Source organism: Lathyrus oleraceus, chromosome 1 (genome assembly GCF_024323335.1).
Source record: "Lathyrus oleraceus cultivar Zhongwan6 chromosome 1, CAAS_Psat_ZW6_1.0, whole genome shotgun sequence".
NCBI lineage: Eukaryota > Viridiplantae > Streptophyta > Magnoliopsida > Fabales > Fabaceae > Lathyrus > Lathyrus oleraceus.
This window is the reverse complement of record NC_066579.1, coordinates 445,519,860-445,547,457: the sequence shown is the minus strand read 5'-3', so window position 1 is coordinate 445,547,457 and position 27,598 is coordinate 445,519,860. Positions and strand designations below refer to the sequence as shown.

Here is a 27,598-nt window from a genome sequence, read left to right as displayed (position 1 = left end):
AAGTATTGTCCGTACTCTTTATTTTTATCTATTTGTATGTTAGTTATAATTTTTATTGCATTTTGTTTATATTACGTAATATTTTTAATTTAGTTGCTAGTTCATAGTTGATCGAGTATTACTCATAATAAAAAAAATTGTATTGTCTATTTGTCTTAATTAGTTTGCTTGTTTTATGAATTTTTTCAGTTGCATAACATTCTTTCTTTACCAATGATAACAGAAAGTCAAAATCTGAAGAAAAAAAATATCAGATGCTAACATGTGATTTCTTAAAAGTTTATGGAAATTTAACAAAACATATATATTTAAGGATAAGATATAGGAATGAATTACATATGATGATTTGTTCATCTTTGAGGTATCTAAGTTGGTGAGTTTGAACCAAATATTTGTTTATTTTTTATTGTATAAGAGAGTATCTATGAATTTGCGTATTTTCTAAAACTTACAAGTTTTTTTTATAGTTGATTGTCATAACTTTAGAAATATCTAGACATATTTTTCTTGATACTTTGAGTCATTACATACACCTTTATTATATTAGATTATCTATTGCCGGTCTTTAACTCTAATCTCATCTATTTTTATAAAATTCTTATTATAAGCATATGAACCTAAATTAATTATTATTTCTCACGTATCGATGAAAAAAATTAACTGAGCAATAGTTTTAAGTTTGACGTTGCTCGTGAAATAAAAACACTTTAAGTTTAGGGTGGTAGCATAAAAAATGAAAGTAGATATAATTCAATAAAATGCTAAAAAGAATGAAATAAAAAGATACCCTTAAAAGAAAAAAAATGAATAAACAAAAAGAATGTGCATCCTTCTGAGTAAAAAGAAGGCCAAGTCTCTAAATCTAGCATAACTTCTTGAATACTACTTCGTGGTAAAAAGAAAATAAATTTCAAAGAAATGAAAATGAACAATTTTAAGGATATTATGCCCAACTCTAAAATATTAAGTTTACTATTCTTAAAATTATCCTATTTTGACCCAAACCACCTTAATCCAAGCCACCTGACAACTCTGAAAACCTCTAAAATATGCGTTTGATAATTTTTTTTAGAAATTTTTTAAGATTATGATAAAATGAGAGTTGTGTGTTTATTGAGAATTTGTGAGAAAGAGAGAATAAATGAGTAGAAATAGAAGTTTGAGGGATTCCTTTGAACTTATGTATCTTAATTATTAAGGATGATTATGGAAGTATTTCGGTTAGAAGCATCAGACTTAGAAGTTATCATTAGTTAGATAAGTTTTCTATATTACTTCAATCATTATTTCGTGTTTAATTGAATTGCGAGTAGTTATAGTCTTAATTATTAAGGATGCATTCTTTATCTTAAGGCATAACTTTGTACCCTTGGATGCAATTGATATGTTAATTGATTGTGTTTTATGTTATTTATTCAATATATAATTTTAACATTGTTTTATTGATTTATTACGTCTAAATTTATTTATGATTTACCTTATTTATAGTTTACTTTAAGGGATTAAGTCGCAAAGAAGAAGATTACAACAAAAATATGGGTGAAGATCAAACTTTTGTATATGACTAACTCATTTCCTTATAGCTTTTGCACGAAACAACAACTCAACTCCTTTATAATGGTAGAGTCAAAGTCCATTGTAGAGGAATTGATAAATTTTAACAAACTCATTGATGACTTCGAAAATATTGAGGCAAAGCTTATGATAATTATGACAAAGCTCTAATCATTTTAAATTCATTACTTAAATCATTTGAATATTTCATAGATGCTATTATATATGGAAAATAAAGAACTATCAACTTGGATGAGGTCTTATAAGTCACTAGAATCAATGAATTAACTAAGGTGAAAAAATAAATATGAAAATGTTGAAGGCTTGAATATTTCATGGGGGAAATGGGAGTAGATGAAATCATAAGGGAAATAAATATAGGTGAAAGTTCAAGTCAATGGGTGGTTATAGTTTAAAGTATAAGTGCTTCAATTTTACAAGATTAGACACTTCAAGAAGGATGTAAATGAGAGTTATGTTCATACTATGGTTTCCTCATATGAGAGTTATAATAGTGCAGGCTAGTTTGGAGACTTTAAAGAGTTTGGTATTGAAATATGAATGCTTTTGTCAAAGATGTTTGTGGATGGAGTAATTTGAGATCCTTGAGCCAAAATATAGTGGAATCGTTTCCCTTGGAAGTGATGGAGCTTGTAAGGTCCAAGGTATGGATTTTACTCAAGTAAATATGCAAGTGAATCATCAAGAAGGAATGTAATTCAAGAATCGAGGAACTAAGATACAAATCAAAGATTGTGAGAAAGGGGTTTATTCAGGTGGAGGGAATTGATTACAACGATATTTTCTCACACGTGGTAAAACATTGTTCCATAAGGATTCTTATGGATTTAGTAAATCACTATAATCTTGAGTTAGATCAATGTTAAGACCTTTTTCTTACATGGATACCTTGAAGAGACAGTCTATATGGACAAAATAGATTTTGTGTGTGTAGAAAACAAGTCTAAGGTGTGCCTTTTGAAGAAATAATTGTATGGGTTGAAACAAATGCCAAGGAAGATGCGTCACGGGTTTGATGAATACATTTTAAAGTTTTATTTGTAGAATAGGATTATAAATTTTTATTTAGATATTGAAGAGGAATAAGAAAGTCATTATCTACTTGTTTATATATGTGGACGATACTTTGATGGAAAATCCTAGAAAGGATGAGATCAACATGCTTAAGCATAATTTTAATGGTGAATTTGAGATAAGGATCTTGATTTTGCTTAGAGTATATTTTGAATGGATATCGTGAAAATTGGAAAAAAAGGTGAATTATTCTTATGATCGGTAGGGATACTTGAAGACATTGGTGGAGTAGTTTAGCATGAATGATGTTATGATCGTTAACACTCCTTTGGATCATCACACACAACTTTTGAAAATTCAATATTTTAAATCCAAAGATGTGAATAAAAATATGGAGAGTAGTTCCTATACATTCGAGGTTGGAAGCATCATGTATGAAATAGTTTTTGGTAGGATAAACTTCACATATGTGGTTAACATAGAGAGTCAGTTTATGAAAAATCTAGTTCATGTGAATTGATAATATTTAATGAGGGTTTTTTATATTATTGAATGGATCATTGAAAGGCATTTTTAAATACACAATAATAGCTAAAAAGGAATACACTTTGAATGGATATTCATATGCAAACTATGTTGAAAATGTGAACTTTAGAAAATCCTTATTATGTTTCGTGTTTACATTAAATGGAATGAATACTGATTGGAATAAAAATTAATATTTCGTTATGACATTATCTACAACTCATTTGAGTACATTGCCCTTGCTGAAGGAGTGAAATAAGCCATATGGTTAAAGAACATGATTCGGTAGTTAGAAATTACTTAAGCACTTGTCAAGATACCTTGTGATAGCCAAAGTGTAATTTATTTGTAATATCATCAAGTGCATCATGAAAGGAAAAACACATTGATATTCATTTTAACTTTATTATAAGCGTAATCGAATCAAAAGAGATCGTGGTTGAGAAAATTGCTTCAGAAGACAAACTAACAGATGTGTTCACCAAGTCACTACCCAAATCAAGGTTCAAACATTTATTGAACTTGATTAATTTTGTTGAAGAGTAATTAAAGACTAGAGAGAACACCCATGGTGGTCAATGGCTAAATTGACATCACTATTAATTTGAATGCACAATATAGATTTGTTGTGTATGTCTTATAATATTTTTCATTCCAAAGGATGAAAAACGTGTTTTCTTTTTTAGGTTTTGTATCAGATACAAGGCGTCCAACAAAGGTTAATAGGAGTGTGTTAGAACATATTTCATATAGTTTTTTTTTGTTCTTCCTCATTTTGTGAGGTGTATGATCTAAGGCATGAAATGCCTAGGAGCGGGCGCGAGGAAAACAATCTCAATGTCTAAGCCACATATATGCTTTCATTTCATTTTTCTCAACTAACCTTGAGAGATAAAAAAAGGTAACATTTAGGGAATCAATGTCAATGATTGAGTAAATTTAGGAATATAATCATTGGGTTGAGAAACACATTACAAATTATTTTGTTAGTGATAGATCTAAGTTTTAGCTTTTAGTATTCTTTTAGGACTTTCTTATGGCTTGAATGGAAAGAATAAGTGGTATAATTTTATGGATTTCTCCTGGAGACATCGAGAAGATAATTTCTTGTTACTTTTGTAAAAAAATATTCATAATAGATCAAAAAGCTATTTTATTCTTCCAACATAAATTATTTTAAATAGAACTAGATAAGTTGATGGTCACATTGTGGTAATCATTAACAAACACCAACCTATTAAAGCTCTTTTCTCAAAAGTGAAATTCTCATTTTCTGAAAGGCGTCGAGGATCCACTTTTTGGGTATTTGTTATTATCACCTTCAAGAAAATTACACACCTCTAAATATATATACGTGGTCACATCCAAATCAATCGGGCCCTTACGAAAATCCATCTTGCATTTCTTGATAGAAGAAGACATCATATTCTCAAGAGCAAGGCATGGTCAAACAATGGACACGTGAACTGCATGTAAAAGTTTTCTTTCCAAGGTTCTTTTTCTCTTCTTAAGATCGGAGGTTTGAAAGTCAGTCTAGTCACTTTGATGGTAAAGGCGTATGACTTCTCTCTTTTGATCTTTCACATTTTCCATCATCTATTTTTTCTCCACGAAAGTAAAAGGATTAATTCTCTCTACAAAAATGAAAGTAAAGGAAACATTGATGGTGTTTAGGATGCTATCTTAAAAGATAGTAAACGGGAGGCAAACTCTATAGTTTATGATTGCTCTAGTGTAAAAGTAGAAGTATTCATCCTTTACTCCACGAGGTTTCCGCATGCAACCCTACCTTCCACACTATGATCAAATATCATATTAGCCTCTTTGTCAGTATATGATAATTGCACACTTACTTGGTAAGCCTGAACTTAATCATCATCAATGTAGAGCGAATCAATATCCAACTTCTTCATAGAAATGAAACTCCTTGAAGTTGAGACCGTCGTAATAAACCTAGTTAGTCCTGAGAAAAAAGACATTGAGTTTGTGTCATTATCACTAGGAAATCCGATATCCAAACTATTTATAGATAAATTATCATAATTACCAAGAATTCCCATCTAGATAAACCTCTAATCTACTTTTATATTACCCTTTTTCAAACTCCTTGGACATTGAGTCTATAGTTCGCATTTCTCAAAATAAATTTTGGGTTCGATAACTTTCTGAGATGAATCACACTCACAAATAAATACCATTGCTAGAGAAAGAAATAAAATACACTAAAGATTAAGAAACAATACTTGGTTTTAAGTATGCTTTAAGAACTAAGTGGTGAGGAGAACAAAGAAGTGATCAACAAATAAGAAGAAATGTTTAGCACAATAAAAGGAAGTCGAAAGAGTGGAGTTGAAGTTCAATTGCACAAATCTATATAAAGACCAGAACCTCTCAAATGGAAAGTGGTCGACAAGGAGTATGAAGTTTTAAGAGCTATAACACTAGGAAATGAAAAAGAATGAAAAACCTAAACTGACACATCTATTTCCAAGGCGTTTGTAATCACTACAACAAAGTAAAAAGGGTATTTAGAAACATACAAGAGGTAGATAAAGACACACTATAGATTTAAGTTCTCTAAAACACGAGGATATCAAGCATTTACCAAGCTTGGCCATAGAAAGATCCCGACCAAAGAGAATGATCAACCTGCCACTTAAAACACCCAGCCCCTATACACCTCGTGTAACATCCCAATTCTTGAATTACAAAATTATTTGAATTATTATGTTTTGCGTATTTATTTAATTGTGAGTCATTAATTAAATATCAGAGTGAGAGTGTGTATCCTTGAGTTAAGGGCATAGAGATAGTTGTAAATAATGAATAGAACTGGAGCAAAATTACTAGAAATTATTTTAGTAATAATAATTTACTAGATTTAATTAATTAAAAAGAAAATAGAGTTTTTTGGGATGAAAGTGAAAATTGAGGAAAAGTTAATGGGAGGAAGGAGCATTCTATTTTGTTACTAGGGGAGAAAAGTATAATTAAGAGTTATTTTTCCCTAACTATATATTATAATGAGAGAAGCCTATGAATAATCTATTTTGTCGGTGCGTAGAAACCAGAGAAAATATAAAGTGACCAAAAGGCTAAAGAAGAGGAGGAGACTTGGAGTGGAGAAGAAAAAGTTCTACCGAAAGTCATAATTTTGCTGGTAGGAGTATCCGGTAAGGGGGAGAATAACTTTCAATATGACTTATGTATGAAGGGTAGGGTAGAGGAGTCTTTAACCTCCAATAAGGTGTATTTTGTGGATAAATTCTCATTGTATGATGAAAGTTGTCTATAATAATTGATGAATTCGTGGACTATTCATGACTGATTTTTTTGTTTTGATACTTGATATTTTTCCACCATTGTTGCATTGTCGAAGCTTTTGCAAATTAATGATTTTCATAAAAAAATAATGAATTTTATGTGTTAAATTGAATTTTAATCATGGGATAATCGTAGTATGTCTAATTTTGAGTGTCTTGTTTTTTACAGAACCGAAATCGAAGTTCTGAAGGTCCTCTAATGGTGAAAATTGCATTCTGGTTTTCACATGTCTATACGCCATCGCTTAGCGAGCCGTTGCTTATCAATGGAGGTCCTCGCATAGCGAGACGCTCCAACGACAAAATTCTGTTGTTTTTGGTTTTATCATAACTTGAGTTCCGTAACTCGGAACGAGACACAATTCAAAGCGTTGGAAAGCTAACGCTAATTACTATCAATTGAAAATAATTTCAGAGTCTGAATGTGTTGTGATAATATGAATAATTGATGAGAATGATTATTAAAAATTATTTGATCGAGTAAATGTTGAGTTGTGCGAGTTTGAGGATTATGTTTAATGAGTTGTGGAAATATTTGAAGATGTTGCTATGATGAGATGTTAAGCGTTGAGAATAAGTATGAAATATGAGAATGTTGTGAATATGAATTATTTTGAGTTATTTTTGTTGTATTGTTGCATGTTTGAAATATAATTATGTTGAGATGAATTATTAGCATGCTTGTGTTACACTATTGATTGATAATGTGTATTTCGTGATTTTGGTGTGATGTAATCCAGAAAGGGGATTACTTGAATTGTCAATGCATTTATGTTAGGATCATATAGGGGTCTTAATGCATTGATTTGATGATATGATCATGCATCGTAAGAGTTATTTGAAGAGGCGTGTATGCTAGTTCAGAGAGGGGACTAGTGGCTTGTCTCAAGCTCGGAGAGGGGGCTTGAAGCTCAGATAGGAGGCTCGGGATTCGTAGAGATTGGAAAATCCGATTCGTATGAAGAACCAAATATTGAGTTGGTACCACATGCATATGCATAGAGTTGCATAGTTGAGTTGCGTTGCATAATGAATTATATGCATTTTGTTGAGTTGTGAATGATTGATGAGTTTGGGTGTGACAATGTATTGTGATATACTGTAAATGATATTGTGTAGAATATGTTTTGTAAATATCCTACCTTGCAGTATAATGTCTGTTATTATTGATTGTGATTTCTCACCCCTTTGTTATTGTTGTTGTTGTTTGTGCTCTTCTTCGGGATACATATAAGCAGGTAACTGAGTAGTTGCTTAGAATGAAGGATGGCATGAGGATGTTTCTTCTTTTTCTTTCTACGTTTAGTTTACGTGTTCTAATATGTAACATTGAGAAATGTTTGCGAGTTTTTGTCTAATATTTCGTTAGATAGTTCTTGTATAGTCTCATGGTTGATGTTTTTGAGATTTTGAAGAGATTGCATTTATGATTTCGTTTATGTTATAAAGTCTTTGATATTAAATGATTTCCACTGCGATGATACCCTAAGTGAAGGTGAACATGCAAAAACACCATAAGAGAAGGTGTTGATTGTTTAGATTTAATCATGTGTGACATCTTTTTCTTATGTTGATGAATACTCTGATTTTCGTAAATTTATATATAGGGTAATAGGATTTTATACCTCGTACTTGGAAAACTTTGTAATATCATGGTCTTCCACTCAAATCACTTTGACCCTACACGTCTCATGCTTGAATGACTATATATTTGAAGAACTATGTAATCTCATAGTCTTCGTTCACAATACATGCGTCTTGTTTAGGTTTTTTTAATAATCGATAATAAAAATGAATGATTAAAATAAAATTTAGATGAAAGAGAAAAATAGCTAAAAGATATATAGAAAAAAGCTACAGAGGTAGCAAATTCATTCCCAATATAAACCCCACCTAATTCCCGTGGAACTTTCAACTACAAAAGAATATATTGTATTAATAGCATATTACCTATATAATTAAATAAAAAAATCTGAGCAACTTTGTGTAAAACTGAGAAAAATAACTAGAATTCATTTCTCATGCACTTGTATTGGATGTATATATCATGTCAGATGTAAATTCAGACAACCAAAACATGTGCAGGAACACGTAGCATACACCCTTAAACCTATCCTGTTCTTCTAGTATATTAATATATAAATATACAAAACATCTGTTCTTCTAGTATATTAATATATAAATATACAAAACATCTGTTCACTACCTAAATCATGTTTGCTTTCTTTTCATTTGAATCTAAGTCACACAACCCGGTTGATTTCTCTCTGTCTCTAACAATCTATATATAGATAAATTATATCTACCAAACTGAAAGGTATTGCCCATTCTCTATAATTATTTATATCTTGTCTGTTTGATTGCATGTTAGAGTATCTGCTTACCACATATTCACTGATTTCTTGATCTGTGCCAGCTTTATGGATCAGAAGTCGCACGTATATATATAATATATGACATGTTGCTTTAAGTATAAAACAAAGGTTGAGAAAGGAAATGAGGATAGAAGAAAGGAGAAAAAAAAATACAAAACCATTGGTTTGAGAAAAGAAAAAAAAAATTAAAAAGATAATTTTAAATATGGATTTAGCATAATACTAAAGGATTTATTTTTCCTGTTAGGGGGAGTCACAGAAGAAATCAGGAAACTAATAATATATAATAACTATTAATTCTATGTTAAATTATAAGTTATTTTAAAGAAAATTTCAAATTATAAATTATTTTATAATTTTAATACAATATATCCCTTATTATTTATTATTATTTTTTCTTTTAATTCTTTATATTACTTTTTCATTTGTAATAAATGAAGGAGAATATTATAAAGTTATACATAATTTTTAAATGAAGGAGAATATTGTAAAGTCATACATAATTCTTTTTCCATAAAATAATTATTATGTTTCTTAATTCCTGTAAAAAGTCCAAAACATCTTATAATTTGAGATGAATGGAGTATGATTTTATATCAAATCATGTACACTAACTAGACATATTTTTTTGTAACACACGCACGCCGCACGCACGCGCGCGCTCGCACACACACGTTTCTATGTACACTAACTAGACATATTTTTTTTGTATTTTATATCAAATCTTATACACTAACTAGAGATGAATGGAGTATGTTTCCTCCATGTGTTTCGTTCGTTAATGTTGGATTGGATTATCGGAGAAATAGATCGCATTGACGTTGTCATAGTAGACCAAAGTAACATTGGGAATTGGACTGTGTAATTAGAGAAGAAGATTACGCAACCAGTATGACTTAGAAACCATGTTGGCGTCGGCGCGATACTCGGCAACTTCACTAGAACAGGATAACGTGGGTTGCCTTTTGGACAACCAAGAGAGTAAGTTATCACCAAGAAATACACAATAATCAGAGGTTGAGCACCTGGTGTCAGGGCACCCTCCCTAATCAGCAACTGAATAAGATATTAAGGATGTAGTAGATGAAGGATCCTAAATATATCGCTGAATGCGTTTGAGAACATGCATGTTGGCTTCCATGGAGTTGTTCATGAAAAGACATGTTTGTTGTACTGCATAAGAGATGTATGGTAGAGTGAAAGTGAGATACTAAACTGCACCTGCAAGACTACGATATAAAGATTGATCCTCGTAAGGAGTGCTATCGGTGACACTCAATTTCGGTTTTGTATCAATCAACGTGAGGCATGGTTTGCAGGATGACATTCCCGAACATGCAAGGATTTCTTCGCCAAACTTCTTATTGTGAGAGAAAAAGACCTTTTTGGTGGCGTGTGATCGCAATGCTCAAGCAGAAGTTCAGGGGTCCCAGATCTTTCATGTTAAATCTTGAACTAAGTAGAGATATGATTGATTGCCTCATAGTAGCTAAAGAAGTAGTAAGAATAATATCATCAAAATATAATAAGATATACGCCATATGAGTGGATTTCTTCTAGGTGAAGAAAGAGTGATCACAGTTTCTTTGAGAAAAACAAATGGATGAAACATAATCAATAAAGCACTTGTACCAAGCTCAAGGATCTTGTTTGAGTCTATATAAAGATTTGCGTAGAAGACATGCATGATGAGGATTTATCGGGACCTTAAATCCTAACGGTTGATGCATGTATATGTTTATTTTAGTTCACCATGAAAAATGTGCTTTTGATATCCAACTGATGAATTTGCCATGATTTAGAAACACTACTAAGGATAGTCTGAATAGTAGCTGGCGTAAAAACTAGACTAAAAGCTTCTCCACGGTTAATACCAAGTTGTTGACCTGCACCATCACCTACAAATAGGGCTTTATGCCTCTCAAAAGAGCCTTCAAATTTTTCTTTATGTCTAAAAATCCACATAGAACGAATAACATTAACATCAGGAGGTCATGAGACTAACTCCCACATCTTATTTTTAATTAGAGCATCATCTTCACCATCCATGGCCATTTTACAATTTGGATCTTTAAGTTCAGACACATAGTTTTTAGGGATATGGGATTTGTAACTTAGGTGTGTAGGCCATAGTCTTTTTGGTTGGGTTAAAAATTACCATGTTGACTTCATGTTACCAGTTTGGTGTCTGTTTGTAAAGAGGGTTGGAAAATGGGAGGAAGGGATTGTTGGTTTGTTTGTGGGAGGTGTGACAGTGTAATTAGGGGTGGGGAAAGATGTGTGATGGGAAGGTGATCTGGTCCACAATGTAGGTGAAAGTGGGGTGGGTGGTCCTGGTGATGTGTGTTGGAATGAGAGAGTTTGTGATGGGTCCAGATTCAGTGGGGGGGCCAGTATGGTAGATGTCGGGTTTAATTTGACTCAAGATGTGGTCTATGATGTATAGAGACAAGTCATTTTCTAGAAAGGTGTAAGAGGTGGGTTATGGGTTGTGCAACTTTGCATAAGGGAAACATGTATCGTCAATAATACATGGCGACAAATGATAATTTTATTCTAGGATAGATATAGACATTTGTAGCCTCTATGATGTGATGTAGAGTTGTCAAAATAGACTACCCGACCCTATGCGGACCGGTCCTAACGGACCTCGGGCTTTTTAGGGATGGGCCAAAATAGCCCTGTTGTAATATGGGCTCGGAAATTACTACCCGAGCCCGGCCCTAGACGGGTTTCGGGCTACCCGACCCTAAACAAACTTCTTTAAAATGAAAAATTAAAATAAAATTCCATAGTATTTATTTTAAATGAAATTAAAAGTTATGTTATTTTAAACATAATACATTGTTAAGTACTATATTATCTTTTATAAATACTATAATGTGTTTTTAAATACAACACATGTCTAAACTGTATAAAATAATACTCAAATATTTAACATAATAGAAACTAATAGAATATGAGGAAAGAATGTTGATTATATTAATGCATAAGACTTAAAAAAGAAAGATTGAATAGAATATATAAAAAAAATTAGTGAGGTGAGAAAAATCAATGTGTTATTTTGGAGTAAGACAATATAAATATTAATACTTTTTTAGATTTATAGCTATGCGGGCCCAATGGACTACTCACGGCCCATACGGGCTAGCCCTAATGGGTAGCAGGCTTTTTAGGGCTGGGCTAAAAAAGCCCTGAAAAATAGGGCTCCAATTTTAAGGCCCAAACTCTATAATTTTTCGGGTCGGAGCCCATTTTGACAGCTCTAGATGGGTATCCTAAAAAGACACATGGTGTAGAGTGAGGTTGAAGTTTATGTATTTCGGTGGATGGAAATAAAGGATAACATAAACTTCAAAAAACACGTAAGTGGGAAAATGAAGGATCTTTATAAGATAATATTTTAAGAGGTGACTCAAAATTGATGGTTTTGCTTGGTAAACTGTTTAGAAGATTTGTGGTCATTTCTAGAGCATGGTCCCAAAAATATGGTGGTAATGATGCATGAACTAATAATGTTCGAATAATATTGTTAATGGAACATATTTTATGTTTAGACTTTCCGTCTTGAGAATAGATATAAGGGAAAGACAAATGAAAATATATTTCATTGATTTCACAAATTTTTCGAAAATTACTATTTACATATTCACTACCATTGCCACATTAAATGGTTTTGATTTCCCATTGAAATTGTGTGTTTATGTAAGCGTGAAGTTTTTCAAAACATGAATATACTCCATATTTGTTAGATATGGGAACTGTACACAAAATTTGAATAATTATCCAAAAATAGAACATAGTATTTGTGACCTAAGAAGCTTAAAACGAGAGATGTCCATACACCATTATGTAAAATATCAAATGGAAACAACCCATGATTATGAGAAGGAAGGAATGACAATTTAACATGTTTACCAATTGTACAAGAATGACAAAAGCGACTAGGATTATTACATTCAATCAATTTATTTTGAGTAAGATACTTTAAAACTTGTTCTCCCGGATGAATTAAACGATCATGCCAAAGATACAATGGTTGACGTAGGCATGGCCTTATTGAGGAATATGGTGTTAGTGGTGATTGGGTATAGATCGCCTCAACTTTCACATGTCATTAAAGTTGTCCCCGTCTGAAGTTCCTTCACAGAAAAACCAAACATGTTAATCCAATTGAAACTTTATTATCTGTAGTAAATTTACAAATAGATACTAAATTTTAAATAAATTTTGAGGAATGTACTACATTTTTTAGTATAAGAGGAGGGTGAGATGAAGGTACGTGTGAACTACCAAGCCCGTGAATCAAAACTGGGTGACCATTTCCAATGATGATTTTATTATTTTTGCTCAATTTAAAATAAGATGAATGACTACCTTGCGAAACTTTCATGTGAGAGGTGACACTAATGTCCATATCCGAAGATTGTTCTGGTTGTGCAAGATTGAGGGTGTGAATATCATTTTCATTAACAGTTGGGTTGGGTGCATTCACATTGAGAGCAATATGTGGTATGGGCGTAAGAATTCCACTTTGTTGGACAATATTGTTTGGCCTATTCCAATTTGAAGATGGGTAAGGAAAATGTGGGATTCCCCAAGGAGATCATTGTCTCAAAGGGCCCTACTGTTGTCACTGAGGTTGTTGTCAATGGCCACCGATTCAATCACCCCTCCCTGAGTTTCGACCGCCACTATTGGCGTAGTTATTTTTCTTCCTGCGGTCATTATAATTGATGGGTGTAGTGTTACGGGTAAATTTGTTTGATATCCATGGACACAAGGAGAATGTTTGAAGTAGGTGCGATGGTTTTGGCCACAAGCGCAAATGGTGTAGACGAAGAGTCGTGGTTAACGCGTTGAAGAATAGTCGGTTCTTTGAGTTTTAATCAAGATTTTACAATAACAATGGTGGGTAAAGGGTCATGTTATTGTATTTAAGTCATAAACCCGACTGGGGAGTCCACATTTGCAAGTTGATCAAATAGGAGTTTGAGACGATTACAGTATTCTTTGGTGAAGAAAAAATCTTCAAGATGAGTGTTGCTAAATTGGTTTTCAAGTTGAACAACCCTTGAGTGTTTGTTATTGTTGAACATGGAAGCTATGTGATTCCAAAATTGTTCGAAAGAATTGTTGATCACAATAATAGAGTTGAGGGTGTCTTGTGATACGGTTGCATACATCCCTTGTAACACAACAATGTCTAGATGATTCCAAAGATCAGAATCACTAGCTTTGAGGATTGTCGCTGCTTGGATCTCTTGTTCATCAGAGGGAGAAATGATGTGGTCGAGCATGTTGTGAATGTGTGGTTGCACCTTAAAGAGGGTCGTGACAAATACAAATTAGATTCATAGTCCAACATCACAGGTATGATGGTTTTGACATTATTGATAGAGAAAGGGAGTGAAAAGTGTTTTTCTTCCCCGATGTATTTTTAAAGTTATTTAATAAAAAAAAGTTAGGCTATAGACCATAAAAAAACTTTAAAATCTATTAAAAATCAATCTATTTAAATAAATATGAATAAATTTATCATTATTATTATATTATATTTTATACTTTCAATTAATCTTTTCATTTCCTCTTTCATTATCAATTGTGCAGAAAAATTCTCTATAGATTTTGGTGAATTTCCAACAATAATAAGATTTGACTAGCCTTTAGAAAAGTTGGCTAATACATGTTCGAGTGTTTTCATGTCTGATTTGATATCAATTTAAGAAAAATTGTCAACCTAATAACATTTTATCTTACCGATTTTAATAGTTTATCTCGGTGTTTTAAAACTCAGACCGTTTCGGCCAGTCAGACCAGTTAGACCGCGATTCGGAGGGTAGAGCGGTCTGGTAATGTTATCGAACAATAATTGTAATTAACCCAATAAAAATTGGTGTGACCAGGCCGGTTCACTGGTCACACGAGTGAACCAATGGGTTTCTTGACCCCACCAGTTAAACTTTTTATGTTTATTTTTTTAGCTTAATTATAACTTCGATCCCCCTATTTTTATTTTTCTTAAGTTTTGGTGTCCTTGTTTTAAAAATTTGATTTTATTAATATTTATAATTATGTTATTAATAACTAGCTAATGTTAAAATTAGAAAAATTAAATTTTGTTAAATTTTAAAAAGCAGGTTTGTAATCTTTCAAAATTATTAGGATTGTAGTTTTACCAGCTGCACAATGAATCTCTTTAATGTTTAGTTTGATCAAAAAGAAAAGAGTTATATATTCTATAGTTAGAACATTTTTCTCTAATGCATTCTCATTAAACTTATTTATTATCAATCATACAATACGCTAATGTAATAAATTTAAAAAATTATAAAATTAATTATACGATATAATAATACTCTAAATTAATAAATTAAAAAAATCATGTTACTAAAGAAAAATAAAATTATATTTTCATATTATTTTCAGTATGAATCTCATTATTTGAATAAAAAAATTATATTATCAAATAAAGATGGAAATAAATTTTTATATTATTTTTAGTAAATCTCATTATTATTTTAAAGTAAAAGTCATATTATTTTTACTATATTTTTTTATTTAAAGTAAAAATAATATTTGTTTATATTCTATATTAATTTGTTAATTTTTATGATATTTTATATCATACTATCATTTATGAGCATTAATAAATTGTTATGTTTAGAAGATGAAATTTTATTTAATATTGTTATTCAACTTATTTGTATGAATATTATTCTTTTAATTGTATAAACTGAATTAGCAATCTTGCGGTACTATCGCTGACCCACCGATTCGACCAATAACTTAATAACTCAATAGATGATCGAGTCGATGACCGATTCGGATTTTAAAACATTTATCTTACCGATTTTAACTTGCATGTTATTTATTTTTAGATATAAATATAAACATATACAATGATTAACGATTTTTTTTAAAATAACCAAGTTTTTCAAAAAACAATACCAAAATAACCACTATTTCAAAATATTTACCAATATAATCACTTTTCAATTATCCCTCTAAAGCATGCGTCAGTTGGTATGAAACATGCATGTTGTACTTGCACCAAGGCGCCAATGCACATGGCGTTAACATGCAGATCAAGTCAATGCAATTGGTGAATGCATTATGACATGAAGAGCATTTGTTATTGCATGTGGTGCATGCTTTGATTTTTATTTTTATTTTTAAAATTTTTATGTTATAATTATATAAAATTGAAATAAAAAAGTAAATGAAAAATAATCAATAATATTATGATATAAAGTTAAAATACACAACAATTAAAAAGAAAATTAATGCCCCGTTTGATTGAAATGCCCCATGTTCCACATCCTGGTGCGTTAGCCTGCCTTCGAGGTCTCCCATGATTTCCCTGAGGTGTTTGGATCTTTGAGTGTTGACATGATGCAATGGTGACTGGTATGAAGGTCCGGTGGATGGTCCAGTAGTATTTGACAAATTTGTCATCATTTCTCCCCAATAGTTGGGGGTTGCCGCCAATGGTGTTGCCGTAATTGAGTTTGGTGCCCATGTTATCGTAGTTGGGTCGTTGTGCTTGGGTTGTTTGTGGACGGTATGGGTGCCCGAATTGAGACATTGAATCGTTTTGGAAACGAAGCAATAGTTCATGTGGTGTAAGAAAGTCAAACAATGCTTAGGTGTTGTGGCGATGAGATGTTTGGGTGTTCATAAGTGGAGGGTTATGGTGAGATAAGGTTGAATTCTATGAATCATCTGGGCTATTGACATATGTGGTGGCTGCGTATGGTTGTTGGTGGTAAGGGTTTGGTTTCTGGTTTTAAGTTTAGGTGTGTGACATGAATTGGTTGCGAGGTTGGGTGTTTGGTAGTTAGGTGTTTGGCGGTTAGGTGTATATGGTATGATGATGGTGTGAGGTTGTTCATTGAGTTTAGGTGGGTTGACATTTTTCTTGGACTTGGTAATGGTGTGGGGTTGGTTGTTGGGCGGGGATTTGTTGTTGGTGTATGATGACGAAGCTCGTTGGCATGGATCAATCAAATACCTTGGCTCAGACACAAACAATGGTGTTGTACTGACCTAAACCAAGCCATAACATGTTGAGTTGGTCTAGCACCATGTATGATTGGTTCGTTTAAGATGTGCTGACATTGATTCCTCAAATGATAACACATTTCTTTAGCGAAGTCTCTCCAATCGGAATAATCTCATTGCCCATCGACTATTTGTTGATGTTAATCTCCCAAACATGTCGGAGGTTCTGGAATTTGTTGGTGCATGCCGAACTGCAATTTCACACTGTCACTTTAGTGCATCTCCGTAGTAGTGAACCAGATGATTGGTGTTTTTGCTGTCCAAACTGCAGCGTCATCATCGTTAACCTAATGGTCAAAACCTAGATACAGCCTCTAGATAAACTGTATAAGAAATTGACATGATTAGAGGATATTTAATTTGATAGTTTTTAAAATCAAAAGTAGTGGTGTTTATTAGTAATACATTGTCTGGTCTAATGTGGTCTAAATGATTGCGATAGACTACTACAGCGTGTTTGGGACACATGATGTAGTTCATCCCCTGGACTGACCACCTAGATCGAAAAGATTGAAAATATATTAGTTACAGCCGGTTGTAGTATAAAGTCTAATAAATTATAAGATTTAAGATAAACTTACTTTGTTGCATAGGGGGATGTGAATGACTTCTCGTTGACCGAGGCGAGTGACAACATTCTCGACCAACCCCATGCTTGTAGCAAATAGGCGCAAGAATAAAACATACAAGTATTTTTTTTTCATTTTTATACAACGAGCTATATAGATGGGACAAAATAGCTAAACCTCAACTATATGTGTCTACTTTATTTATGTTTCGTAACAACGACAAATACATAATATTTACCGTATTATCAGTACTTTCAGGAAATAAAAAATTAGCAAATAGAATCATAATATAAAACAATGAGCTTTGATTATTTTTTTATACTCAGTTGATTCTTTGTTTAATGTTATATTTGAATAATACTGTTTAAGATATTTTAAATTAATACATTGGCCCCTAGGTTGACCCGAAGTTTGTCCTGTAGTTGTGTCTTCACACAAAGGGGCACCAAATAATTCCTCGCATATAGAGTTATCTTGGTTAACTCTACCATTTACGGCCTTATCATCGATAGGTAAACCCAACAACTTGTAGACATCCTCAAGTGTGACGGTATATTCACCGAATAAAAGATGAAATGTGTGGGTCTCAGGTCTTCATCTTTCTACCAAAGCAAGAATAAATTTGTAATCAACTGAGTAGAAGACTATGTTGAGTAGATTACCAAAACCGCATACTCATAAATATGGTTATATCAAAGGGTCGTGGGGTACATATTCATGTACGCGACATCAAAATCTCTTTGGGTCCTAACAAAAGATGATTAAGAAATAAGTAAGAATAAGTAATAAACAATAGTGATAGGGAAGTTAAATAATAACTTATAAATGCCACAATATTGTCGATTGTTCCTCGATGTTCTTCACCCATGGTTAGTAGAGACATTTTGTTGAATGCACCAATGGTGGGGCGTATACGTTGCATAGAGAATATGGAATCATGCAGGGAATCATGGCGGAGATTCTTTGTAGTATGAAGCATAGACTCGTGCATGCAAGATTCTTTATAGTCTGAATAATAGACTCATGCATACAAAGCTAGAAGCCACTACAAACATGCGCCAATACCCTATGGCGCATACCTTGCTTTTTGGAAATCAATCCTCATCCTTATTTAATTGCATGCTAATATGTGATCAACTCCCATCACCATAATACACTAAATTTATATTGCATCTTACAAAAATAGCTTCGTCACCACAATACCTGATCAATGCCCATACCGATGATGAAACATTTGAATGTGAGTTATCCGATTTTAGTTTTTGTAACATATAAGTTACTCGGTTTACAATAAATAGATAATAAATTTTTTCACATTTGAAACAGAGAATATAAAAAAATTGCAGTGTAGTCAGGTGAGACAAATCATCTACAAAAATCTGGTGTTTTTTCGCAGACAACCAAGTTAAGTTTTATCAGTTGAAGATTCGAGATGATGACGATGTTCATAATATGTTTCTCAATCATGAACAATCTGGGTTCAATGATATTGAGTTATATATTTTAAAACAACAAAATCAATTGTCTCAATTTGTTGATCCGTAACAAGTGCTTTATGAAACTGATGACACGAACAAGCTGAAGTCGATGTTGTTGACGAGGAAGATGAAGAAGACGAGATATTGGTTAATGAAATGGTGAATGATGAAACTGCCGACCACCAGCAAGAGTCATTACTAGCTAGTCATATATATTATCCACCTCAACACATGACAAGCTTGAATTTGGGTGCAGATGAACCTTCGTCAGATATATTTCACAATCCTTATGTGTAATTCAAGGATCATTGAAAGAAGGAGACAAATTTTGCACTAAAGAAGACTGTGTCAGAGCCATTAAAAAGTATCACATGGAATTATCAGCTGATTATAGGATTGATCAAACTAATGCAACGAGGTATAAGATCTATTGTCGTAATGAGCTCTGCCTGTTCCGATTGTCAGCATCTTACCTAAAAAGGAGTCATTCTTGGAGATATGTTATATGGGTCTGTTTCACACTTGCTTAATTACTAACCTGATGCAGGACCATCACAAACTCAACTCTCAGTTGATATGCAATGAAATTTTGTATGTCATTAGCGACAATCCATTATTAAAGATGAGTACAATAATCTCGCATATTGTTACACAATATAATTATACTCCATCATACAGGAAGGCATGGATATCTAGGACTAAGGAAGTTGAAAAAGTGTTTGGAAATTGGAAGGAGTCATACAAAGTGCTTCCAAAATACTTGGTGGCACTTAAGCATTATGCTCTAGGGACTATTATCAATTTGGAAACATTGTCGGCATATACCCCAGACGGGACTTGTGTTAGTGGTAATGGAATATTCCACCGACTCTTCTGGGCGTATGAACCATGCATCAAAGGTTTTGCTTTTTGTAAACCTATTATACAAATTGATGGTACATGGTTGTACGGGAAATATAAAGGAACGTTACTCATGGCAATAGCACAAGATGACAACAACAACATTTTTCCAATCGCTTTTGCACTAGTTGAAGGGGAGACTACTGAGGGATGTAGTTTTTTCCTAAAAAATCTCTGAATGCACGTTACTCCTCAGTCTAACTTATGTTTGATCTCATACATACACCCATCAATTGTGAGTGCCTATAAAAACTTTGATAATGGGTGGCAGGATCCTCCTTCGACGCATGTCTACTGCATTAGACATATCGCTAAAAAAATTCATGCGGGAGATCAAAGACAAAATGTTGCGGAAGAAGGTTATCAATGCAGGGTATGCATTAACCGAACCTTCCTTCAAACACTACCACAAAGGCATCAGATTGTCAAACATAGATGCAATAAGGTGGATCGACAATATTCGATTGGAGAAGTGGATCAGGGTATACGACAACGGTCAACGATGAGGACACATGACAACAAGTCTCGTGGAATCAATTAACTCTATCTTCAAAGGCATATGAAACCTACCAATAACTTCTTTAGTGATAGCAACCTATTTTAAGCTAGGGGCGCTGTTTAAGATCAGACGTTCCAAATGGAGTTTAGTGTTACAATCTGGGAAGTTGTTAAGTGATGCTTAAATGAAATTCATTAAGAGCAAGCTGCCAAAGCTACACATGTGGTTATAGTGTTTGACTGTACTAAAGGTTGGTACAACGTTGCTGAGTCAATGGATCACAATGAAGGCATACCGAGGGGGCACTATTGAGTGGAATTAGGTAGAGGTTAGTGCGACTGTAGAAAGTTCCAAGCCTTTCGTATGCCCTGCTTCCATGTCATAGCGACATGTTCAAAGGTTCGACATGATCCTTCCAACTTACTTTCGTTTACAAAGTCATAAACCTATGCAATATTTACAAAACTAGCTTTTCGATGGTAGCAAAAGAGGATTATTGATCTGCATATCAAGGGGACAATACTCTGGCACAATGAAATAATGCGAAGAAAGAAAAAGGACCGTCCAAACAACACCCATATTCGAATCGAAATGGATACGGCGAACAAAATAGTGAGATTATGTAGTTCATGTCGTCAGCCCGGTCATAATCGTACAAACTGTCTCAATATTAGATAAAGCACAACAACATAATTTTAATTGTAATCCTTTTGCTTTATATTAAAAACAACATTTATTTCATAAATATCATAAGATTCAGTTACAATAACTTGAAAACGACAATTAAACAATAATTTAAACAACAATTAAACAATAATCAAACAATAACACAAACAACTATAACAATAAAATAACATCACAAACAAATACAACAAATAAACAACATAACTATGCGATTACAACCATCAAAATAATTTTGTGAAAAGTATACATCATCCTGTGAACATCTCTGTCAGTTTTAACGTTCACCCAGAAACGAACTTCTCCATTTTTGTTGAACGTGATATCAAGTCTTTGAATTCTTCTGATTTTTTCACCCTCTGCAATTTCTCCATCTAACCAACTGTTTAAAGTCCTATTAAGATGTTCAAACGTATCTACATTCCAAACTTGGATCTTCGTTGGAGGCTGCACTGAGTGGACTATGCATGCGTCATTGCATGTGGCGCATAGGACATGCATGCGTCACTTCTAGTGGCGAAATTGGCATGCTTGCGCCAATACAAATGACGCATATGTTCAAGAGATTCATTGCATGTGACAATGCAAATAGCGTCTTGGTTAATTTATTAATAAATATTTTGAAATAGTGATTATTTTGATATTATTTTTTAAAAACATGGTTTTTTAAAAAAAAAATCATGGTTAACTGTTGCTTCAATTTTCGTTAGGCTATTAAAATCTGTACTTAGAAATGCCATCAACTTCACTTGAAGACATTTCTTGATAACTCAAAGCAAGGACCACCATGAGTGTGATAATTATGCTACCCATTTTTTCAATAAAAACAAATAAAATCCCAATCCTTTCACCCTTCAAGCCATACACTTTCCAATACAAGTCCATTTATTTATTTACTTACAAAACATCACAGTGGGTGGGTCATACAAATTATTGCAATACAACCAAATGACAAAGAAGCCCTTAAATTTGTCCTCATATCACATGTCCCACGCCTTGACCTACCTTCAAATGAATAATGCTAATGATGATAATACAATACTTTGGAAATTATTTTCTAATCGATTAAGAAAAACCATTCACTAGAAGCCGCGTATCTCTATTGATTTCAAACATTAATATTGAAATTGTCACTTCTTCACATAAAATGTGAGAGACATCATGGTCCCATCTAACTCCCTTATAGGATAAGATCATAAATCAACGTCCCTGATCTTGCAACGTGGCAGATCTATTTGTATCATGATTCATGACTTGTCATGTGGTCCATATTGTCTTGATCACAAGAATAGGATTGGGGTATTTTCTTCTCTTCCTTTTATTTTACTATTTTTTAAGTAAAATACTTATATAAACTTATTTATAAAAAAATATTTTTTAAATTTCTTGAATGAACAATGTGTCTTAAATATATATAAATTAAATATATTAATTACTCAATAAATTTAAAATATATATTTTTTATTAATAAAATCAAAAAAGTTATTAAATTTTTTATTTTTATTTTTATAAAATGATTTTGAAAGCTTCATTAATCTTTACTGTTAAGTCAACTTTTTCCATGATTTTTTTTATAGATATGTTAAGAAAATTATAAGCAATTCATTTATATAATGATGTAAGAAAAAAAAAATTTTTTTTTATGTTGTGTACATTTGAAATATTATATATATTTCATCTATTGTTAAAAAAAATTGTAGAAGAATTTTTTATAATTTAAAATATATTTATTTTTATAAAAAAATACTACTCAAGTCTTTTTTATGACATATAATTTACTTTTTAGATTAATGAAATAGATAATGTAATTGGTCTATATAAATATACTATATATTTATTATTCAATAAATATAAAATAAATAAATTATAAAAGGATAAAAATAATATGTTTTACTTCAACAAGAATTAAAACTATTTAAAAGGTAATTTTGCAGAGACTATAAATTTAATAATTTTTTACAAGAAGAAAATTAAATAAATTTGATAGACAATAAAAATATATTTAACATTGTTTTTACTATTCCTATTTTCATTCTTATTATAGTTTTTTTAATGGAAGTTCTTGAATATCTAAAGTCATTAATCTTTTAGATTATAATATTCAACAGTTCAGTAAGTTTTCTCAAATAAATTCAAAATTCTTACATCTATCCTAATTAAATTCATGTCTATCTAGTATGCTCATCAAATATTTTCTCAAGGTTTTAATATAAATCATGACTACATACACACAAAAATATAAATAATGATTGAAATAGAAATACTTAATTCCCAAATAATTTAAACTTTTCTTTTAAAAAACTATAATTTATGCACAAATAATACATTAAAAGATATACACTAAACACTTTGTAATATGTAATTATAAATTATTTCACACTAAACACGCCATCATAGAAAAGTTTGTTAAATTAACAAATATAGATAATTATAAATTATTTCACTTAATAATATATAATTATAAGTTATTTCACACTAAACACGCCATAGCTCATCATAAAAAAGTCTGTTAAATTAACAAATATAAATAACTATAAATTATTTCACTTAGTAATATACAATTAGAAATTATTTTACACTAAAAACGCCATCAAAGTATTAATTTAAGGAAAAAAAAAGTATTGGAAAAAGTGTAATACAAAAAGTCAGGTTAACATATTATATTTACTACTTATTTATCTAGATAAATAGATAAATAATGTAGAAATATTCACCGAAAATGATTAAAATAAGAATTAAAATATGAATATTCGAGTATATCCATATCCATGATTGAAGTAAAGGGTAGGTTGAAAATAATTGTATGTGACTGACGTGGATCCATGTTGTCTGTCTCAAGCAACAAACATTTACATTATTTTCATGAAACTGAAATTATTACAAGAAAAGACAGATTTGAATCATCCAATGAAAAACTGCCACGTAAGCATCCAGAATTTACGTTCATGTGCGCGGCGTGTAGTAGAGTCCTAAGTAGGACCCACCAAAACAACATCGTTACATTTTCTTGCGTATATAAAAGGCCATGAAATGTAAGAAACAAAAAAAACAAGGTGAGATAAGAATCATGGGTGCAACATCTTTGGCTGGAAAAGTTACTAGGTTTTTGTCGTGTCGGCGACAAGGTAGTGTTGAGTCTGAAGAAAGTGTTTGTGATGTTGAGTTTGATTTTCTTGATGATGGTGAAGTTTTCATGTCGAGTTCTAGCAGTGATGATCAATGTCATTCACTTGAAATGGAATTGGATGATGATGATGATGAAGATGATGAGAAAGATCTGAATGGTATCAATGAGATGAATCGAAGCTTTTGGGACAGTCAACATCAAGGATTGCAGGTGATCTAAGAAAGTGATAATGATTTTGATTTGTTTTTGTTTCAAAAGTATATTAGATTTTGGAGATTTATTCTGTTTTGATGAGTTAGTGTGATTTGAATTGGTGCAGACGAATGTATACAGAACAAGTTCTTTGGAGACAAAGATAAGAAGTGCGACGAAAGAAGTGATTGAGGAAATAAGCGCTTCTGGAACAGGAGTGTGTGGTTGCAGCAGAAAGATGATGAATGGTGGAACAAGTTGCTGCAAAAACTGCTTAATGAGAGAAGTTTGTAGGAGGCTACAGAAAGCTGGTTTCAATAGTGCTATTTGTAAAACTAGATGGAAAACTTCCAAAGATATTCCAGCAGGTAGTACATGATGTTAATTTGTAGGGTTTTAAAAAACGGCCGCGATACCGTTAAGGCTTTCGCGATATCGGTCATGAGTCTAACATTGATCATAGTCATCACGGTCTAAATTAATCATAATTTATTTTTTAACATAAAATTATAATAAGATACTATATTATCATCTGTCCATACTACTTTTGTGGCGACCGTTTTTTAAAATCATACTTATAGATTAGAAATAAATATGTTTTTTAATTATTCAATTTTGGTTTTTATCATTTTAAGAAAGTGAATAAATATGTGAAAAGAAATCTTGTGGTGGTATAATAAGATTAGTTTCAAAGAGTATATGCTATGAACTTATATAATATCCATTTTCATCCAAAATATTATTAAAAAAAGTTTATAGCAGATATCAAATGACTTTATTTTTTGTATTGGAAAAGGAAAAATATGTTTCTAGTGAGAAACAAAATTTAGAATTTAATACAAAATATAATTTCAACAATCTAATAGTACTATCAAAATTAACTATACAGGTGAACACACATTTTTGGATGTGATTGACAACACAAACCCAAAGAAAGGAGAAGTAAGAGTGATGATAGAGCTGAACTTCCAAGCTGAATTTGAGATGGCAAGAGGAAGCAATGAATACAATGAACTAATCCAAAAGCTACCACAAGTGTTTGTTGGAAAAGTAGAAAGATTAAGCAACTTAATCAAAATCTTATGCAATGCAGCCAAAAGATGCATGAAGGATAAGAAAATGCATATGGGACCATGGAGGAAACATAGGTACATGCAAGCTAAATGGTTAGGTCCATGTGAAAGGAACACTTCAACAAAACCACTTCCAATGGGATATAGTAACTCCGAGAGGATTATGACAAAGCAAAAATCAAAGGCTTCTATGTTGACTATGGATTTGTTGGACAAGGTTCCAACATTGCATTGTGCAGTTGTTGGAGTTGTGTAATTGGTGAAATTAAGGAACATTGGTTTTATTAGGGTTTTTTTTACCTGGTCGTTTTGAACTTTGATTATGGTAAATTACATTTTTATTTTTAGTTTACTTGGTGGAAAGTAAAGGAATGTGACTCATAGATGTCACCCTAGATATACTTGTATGTAAAAATTGACATCTTGGTTATAAGATAGAAGTGTTCAACAAGTTTCTTTATAGATTGCTCGATATGGATTTTTTTAATATGTAGATGGAATGATAATTATTTCAAAACTCATACAAACATATATACATAATTGTGAAATATATTATTTGAATCTTAATTTGAGGTTTAATTTAATTATATCGATTTTTGTCAATTGAGTTAACATTTGTCGATAATATAAACTATTAAGGTATAAAGAATGAGAAATATTTGAATAAATTGTCTTAAAAAACACTACGGAGACTTACGCCTAATTACAACGAGACTTTATATATATAAATACTTTTAACATACCTCCTCAAACTGGATCATATATGTCATATGATCCGAACTTGTTATAAATGTAATCCACTCGAGAACCCCTAAGAGACTTTGTAAACATATTAACCAATTGGTCTTTAGATTTGACGAAATATGTGGTGATTTCTCCTGAAACTACCTTATTCGTTACATAATAACAGTCTATTTCTATGTGTTTGGTCTCTTCATGGAAAGCCAGATTAGATGCAATGTGAAGTATCATTTGATTATCGCATATGAGTTTTGTGTTATGAAGATCTCGCAACCTAAGTTCTGAGAGTAAACTTTTCAACCATGCAAGCTCCTTTGAGGCTGCTGCCATAACACGATATTCAGCTTCAACACTAGTTAGCAACTGTATTATGTTTCTTGCTTCTCCATGAGATCATATTATCTCCAATCATAACATAATATTCGGACGTGGATCTCCTAAGCAACAATGATTCGGCCCAATCAGCATATGAATAACAAATGATTTTAGCATTACCCTTATATTCATATAATAGTCCTCTTCCTGATGCATTATTTATATATCTAAGAATTCAAATGACTGCATCCCAATGACTATCACAAGGAGCGTTCAGGAACTAGCTCACAATGCTCACCGCAAATGTAATATTCAGCCTGGTGACTGTCAGATAGTTGAGTTTACCCATAAACTATTGATATCTTCTCGGGTAGTTCGATGGCTCCCTCTGACCCGGAACAAGCTTGATGCTCGAATGCATAAAAGTATCAATAGGATGACAATCAGGCATACCATTTTCACTGTGAATGTCTAAGTTAGACTTGCGTTGGTTGATTGCAATGTCAGATATGGATTATGCAACTTCAAGTTCTATGAAGTATTTGAGTGGACACGAGTTTTTTGTTTGGAAAGTTTTGAAAACATGAGTTTTGAGATGTTGGATACCCTTTGTATCATCCCTAGTAATAACAATGTTATCAACATAAACCACAAGAAAAATGTGTTGACCGATGAAGAAATTAAGGGAAAAAATAGAGTGGTATGCTTCATATCTAGTCATACCAAATTGTATCAAGACAGAGCGGAAGTGGCCCAATCAAGCATGTGGAGATTGTTTCACCCCATAAAGAGAGCGACGAATCTGACAGACAAGTCGATATCCACTGTAATTTTATTTAGAGGGAAAGTAACAATGTTCCAAGTGTTATTTGAATGTAATGCAACTATTTCTTCCACCATCGTTTGACTCCAATTGATATCAATCATAGCTTCACCTGTAGAATTAAGAATAGACATAGAACCCAAAGAAGAAACAAAAGAAACATAGGAAGTAGAGAGACTGTCATAATTTAAAACACAAGCATATTTAGAATTAGGATGATGAGACCGAATATCTTTTCGTAATGCTATTGGAATGTCAAGTTCAGGTGACGTAATTAGAGGAGCAGTTAGAGCAGGAGATGATGTTGGTGGATCAATATCATCT

The 27,598-nt window shown here is 32.1% G+C and overlaps 1 protein-coding gene across 1 annotated transcript; it reads left to right on the top strand.

Annotated features, from left to right (window-relative positions):
* The first annotated feature begins 24,046 nt into the window (after window positions 1-24,046).
* LOC127082140 (uncharacterized) lies at window positions 24,047-25,855 on the top strand. Its single transcript, XM_051022365.1, has 3 exons — window positions 24,047-24,340; window positions 24,450-24,690; window positions 25,212-25,855. The coding sequence occupies exons 1-3, from the start codon at window positions 24,071-24,073 to the stop codon at window positions 25,649-25,651; spliced, it is 951 nt and encodes a 316-aa protein (XP_050878322.1). The 5' UTR covers window positions 24,047-24,070; the 3' UTR covers window positions 25,652-25,855.
* Window positions 25,856-27,598: the final 1,743 nt, after the last annotated feature.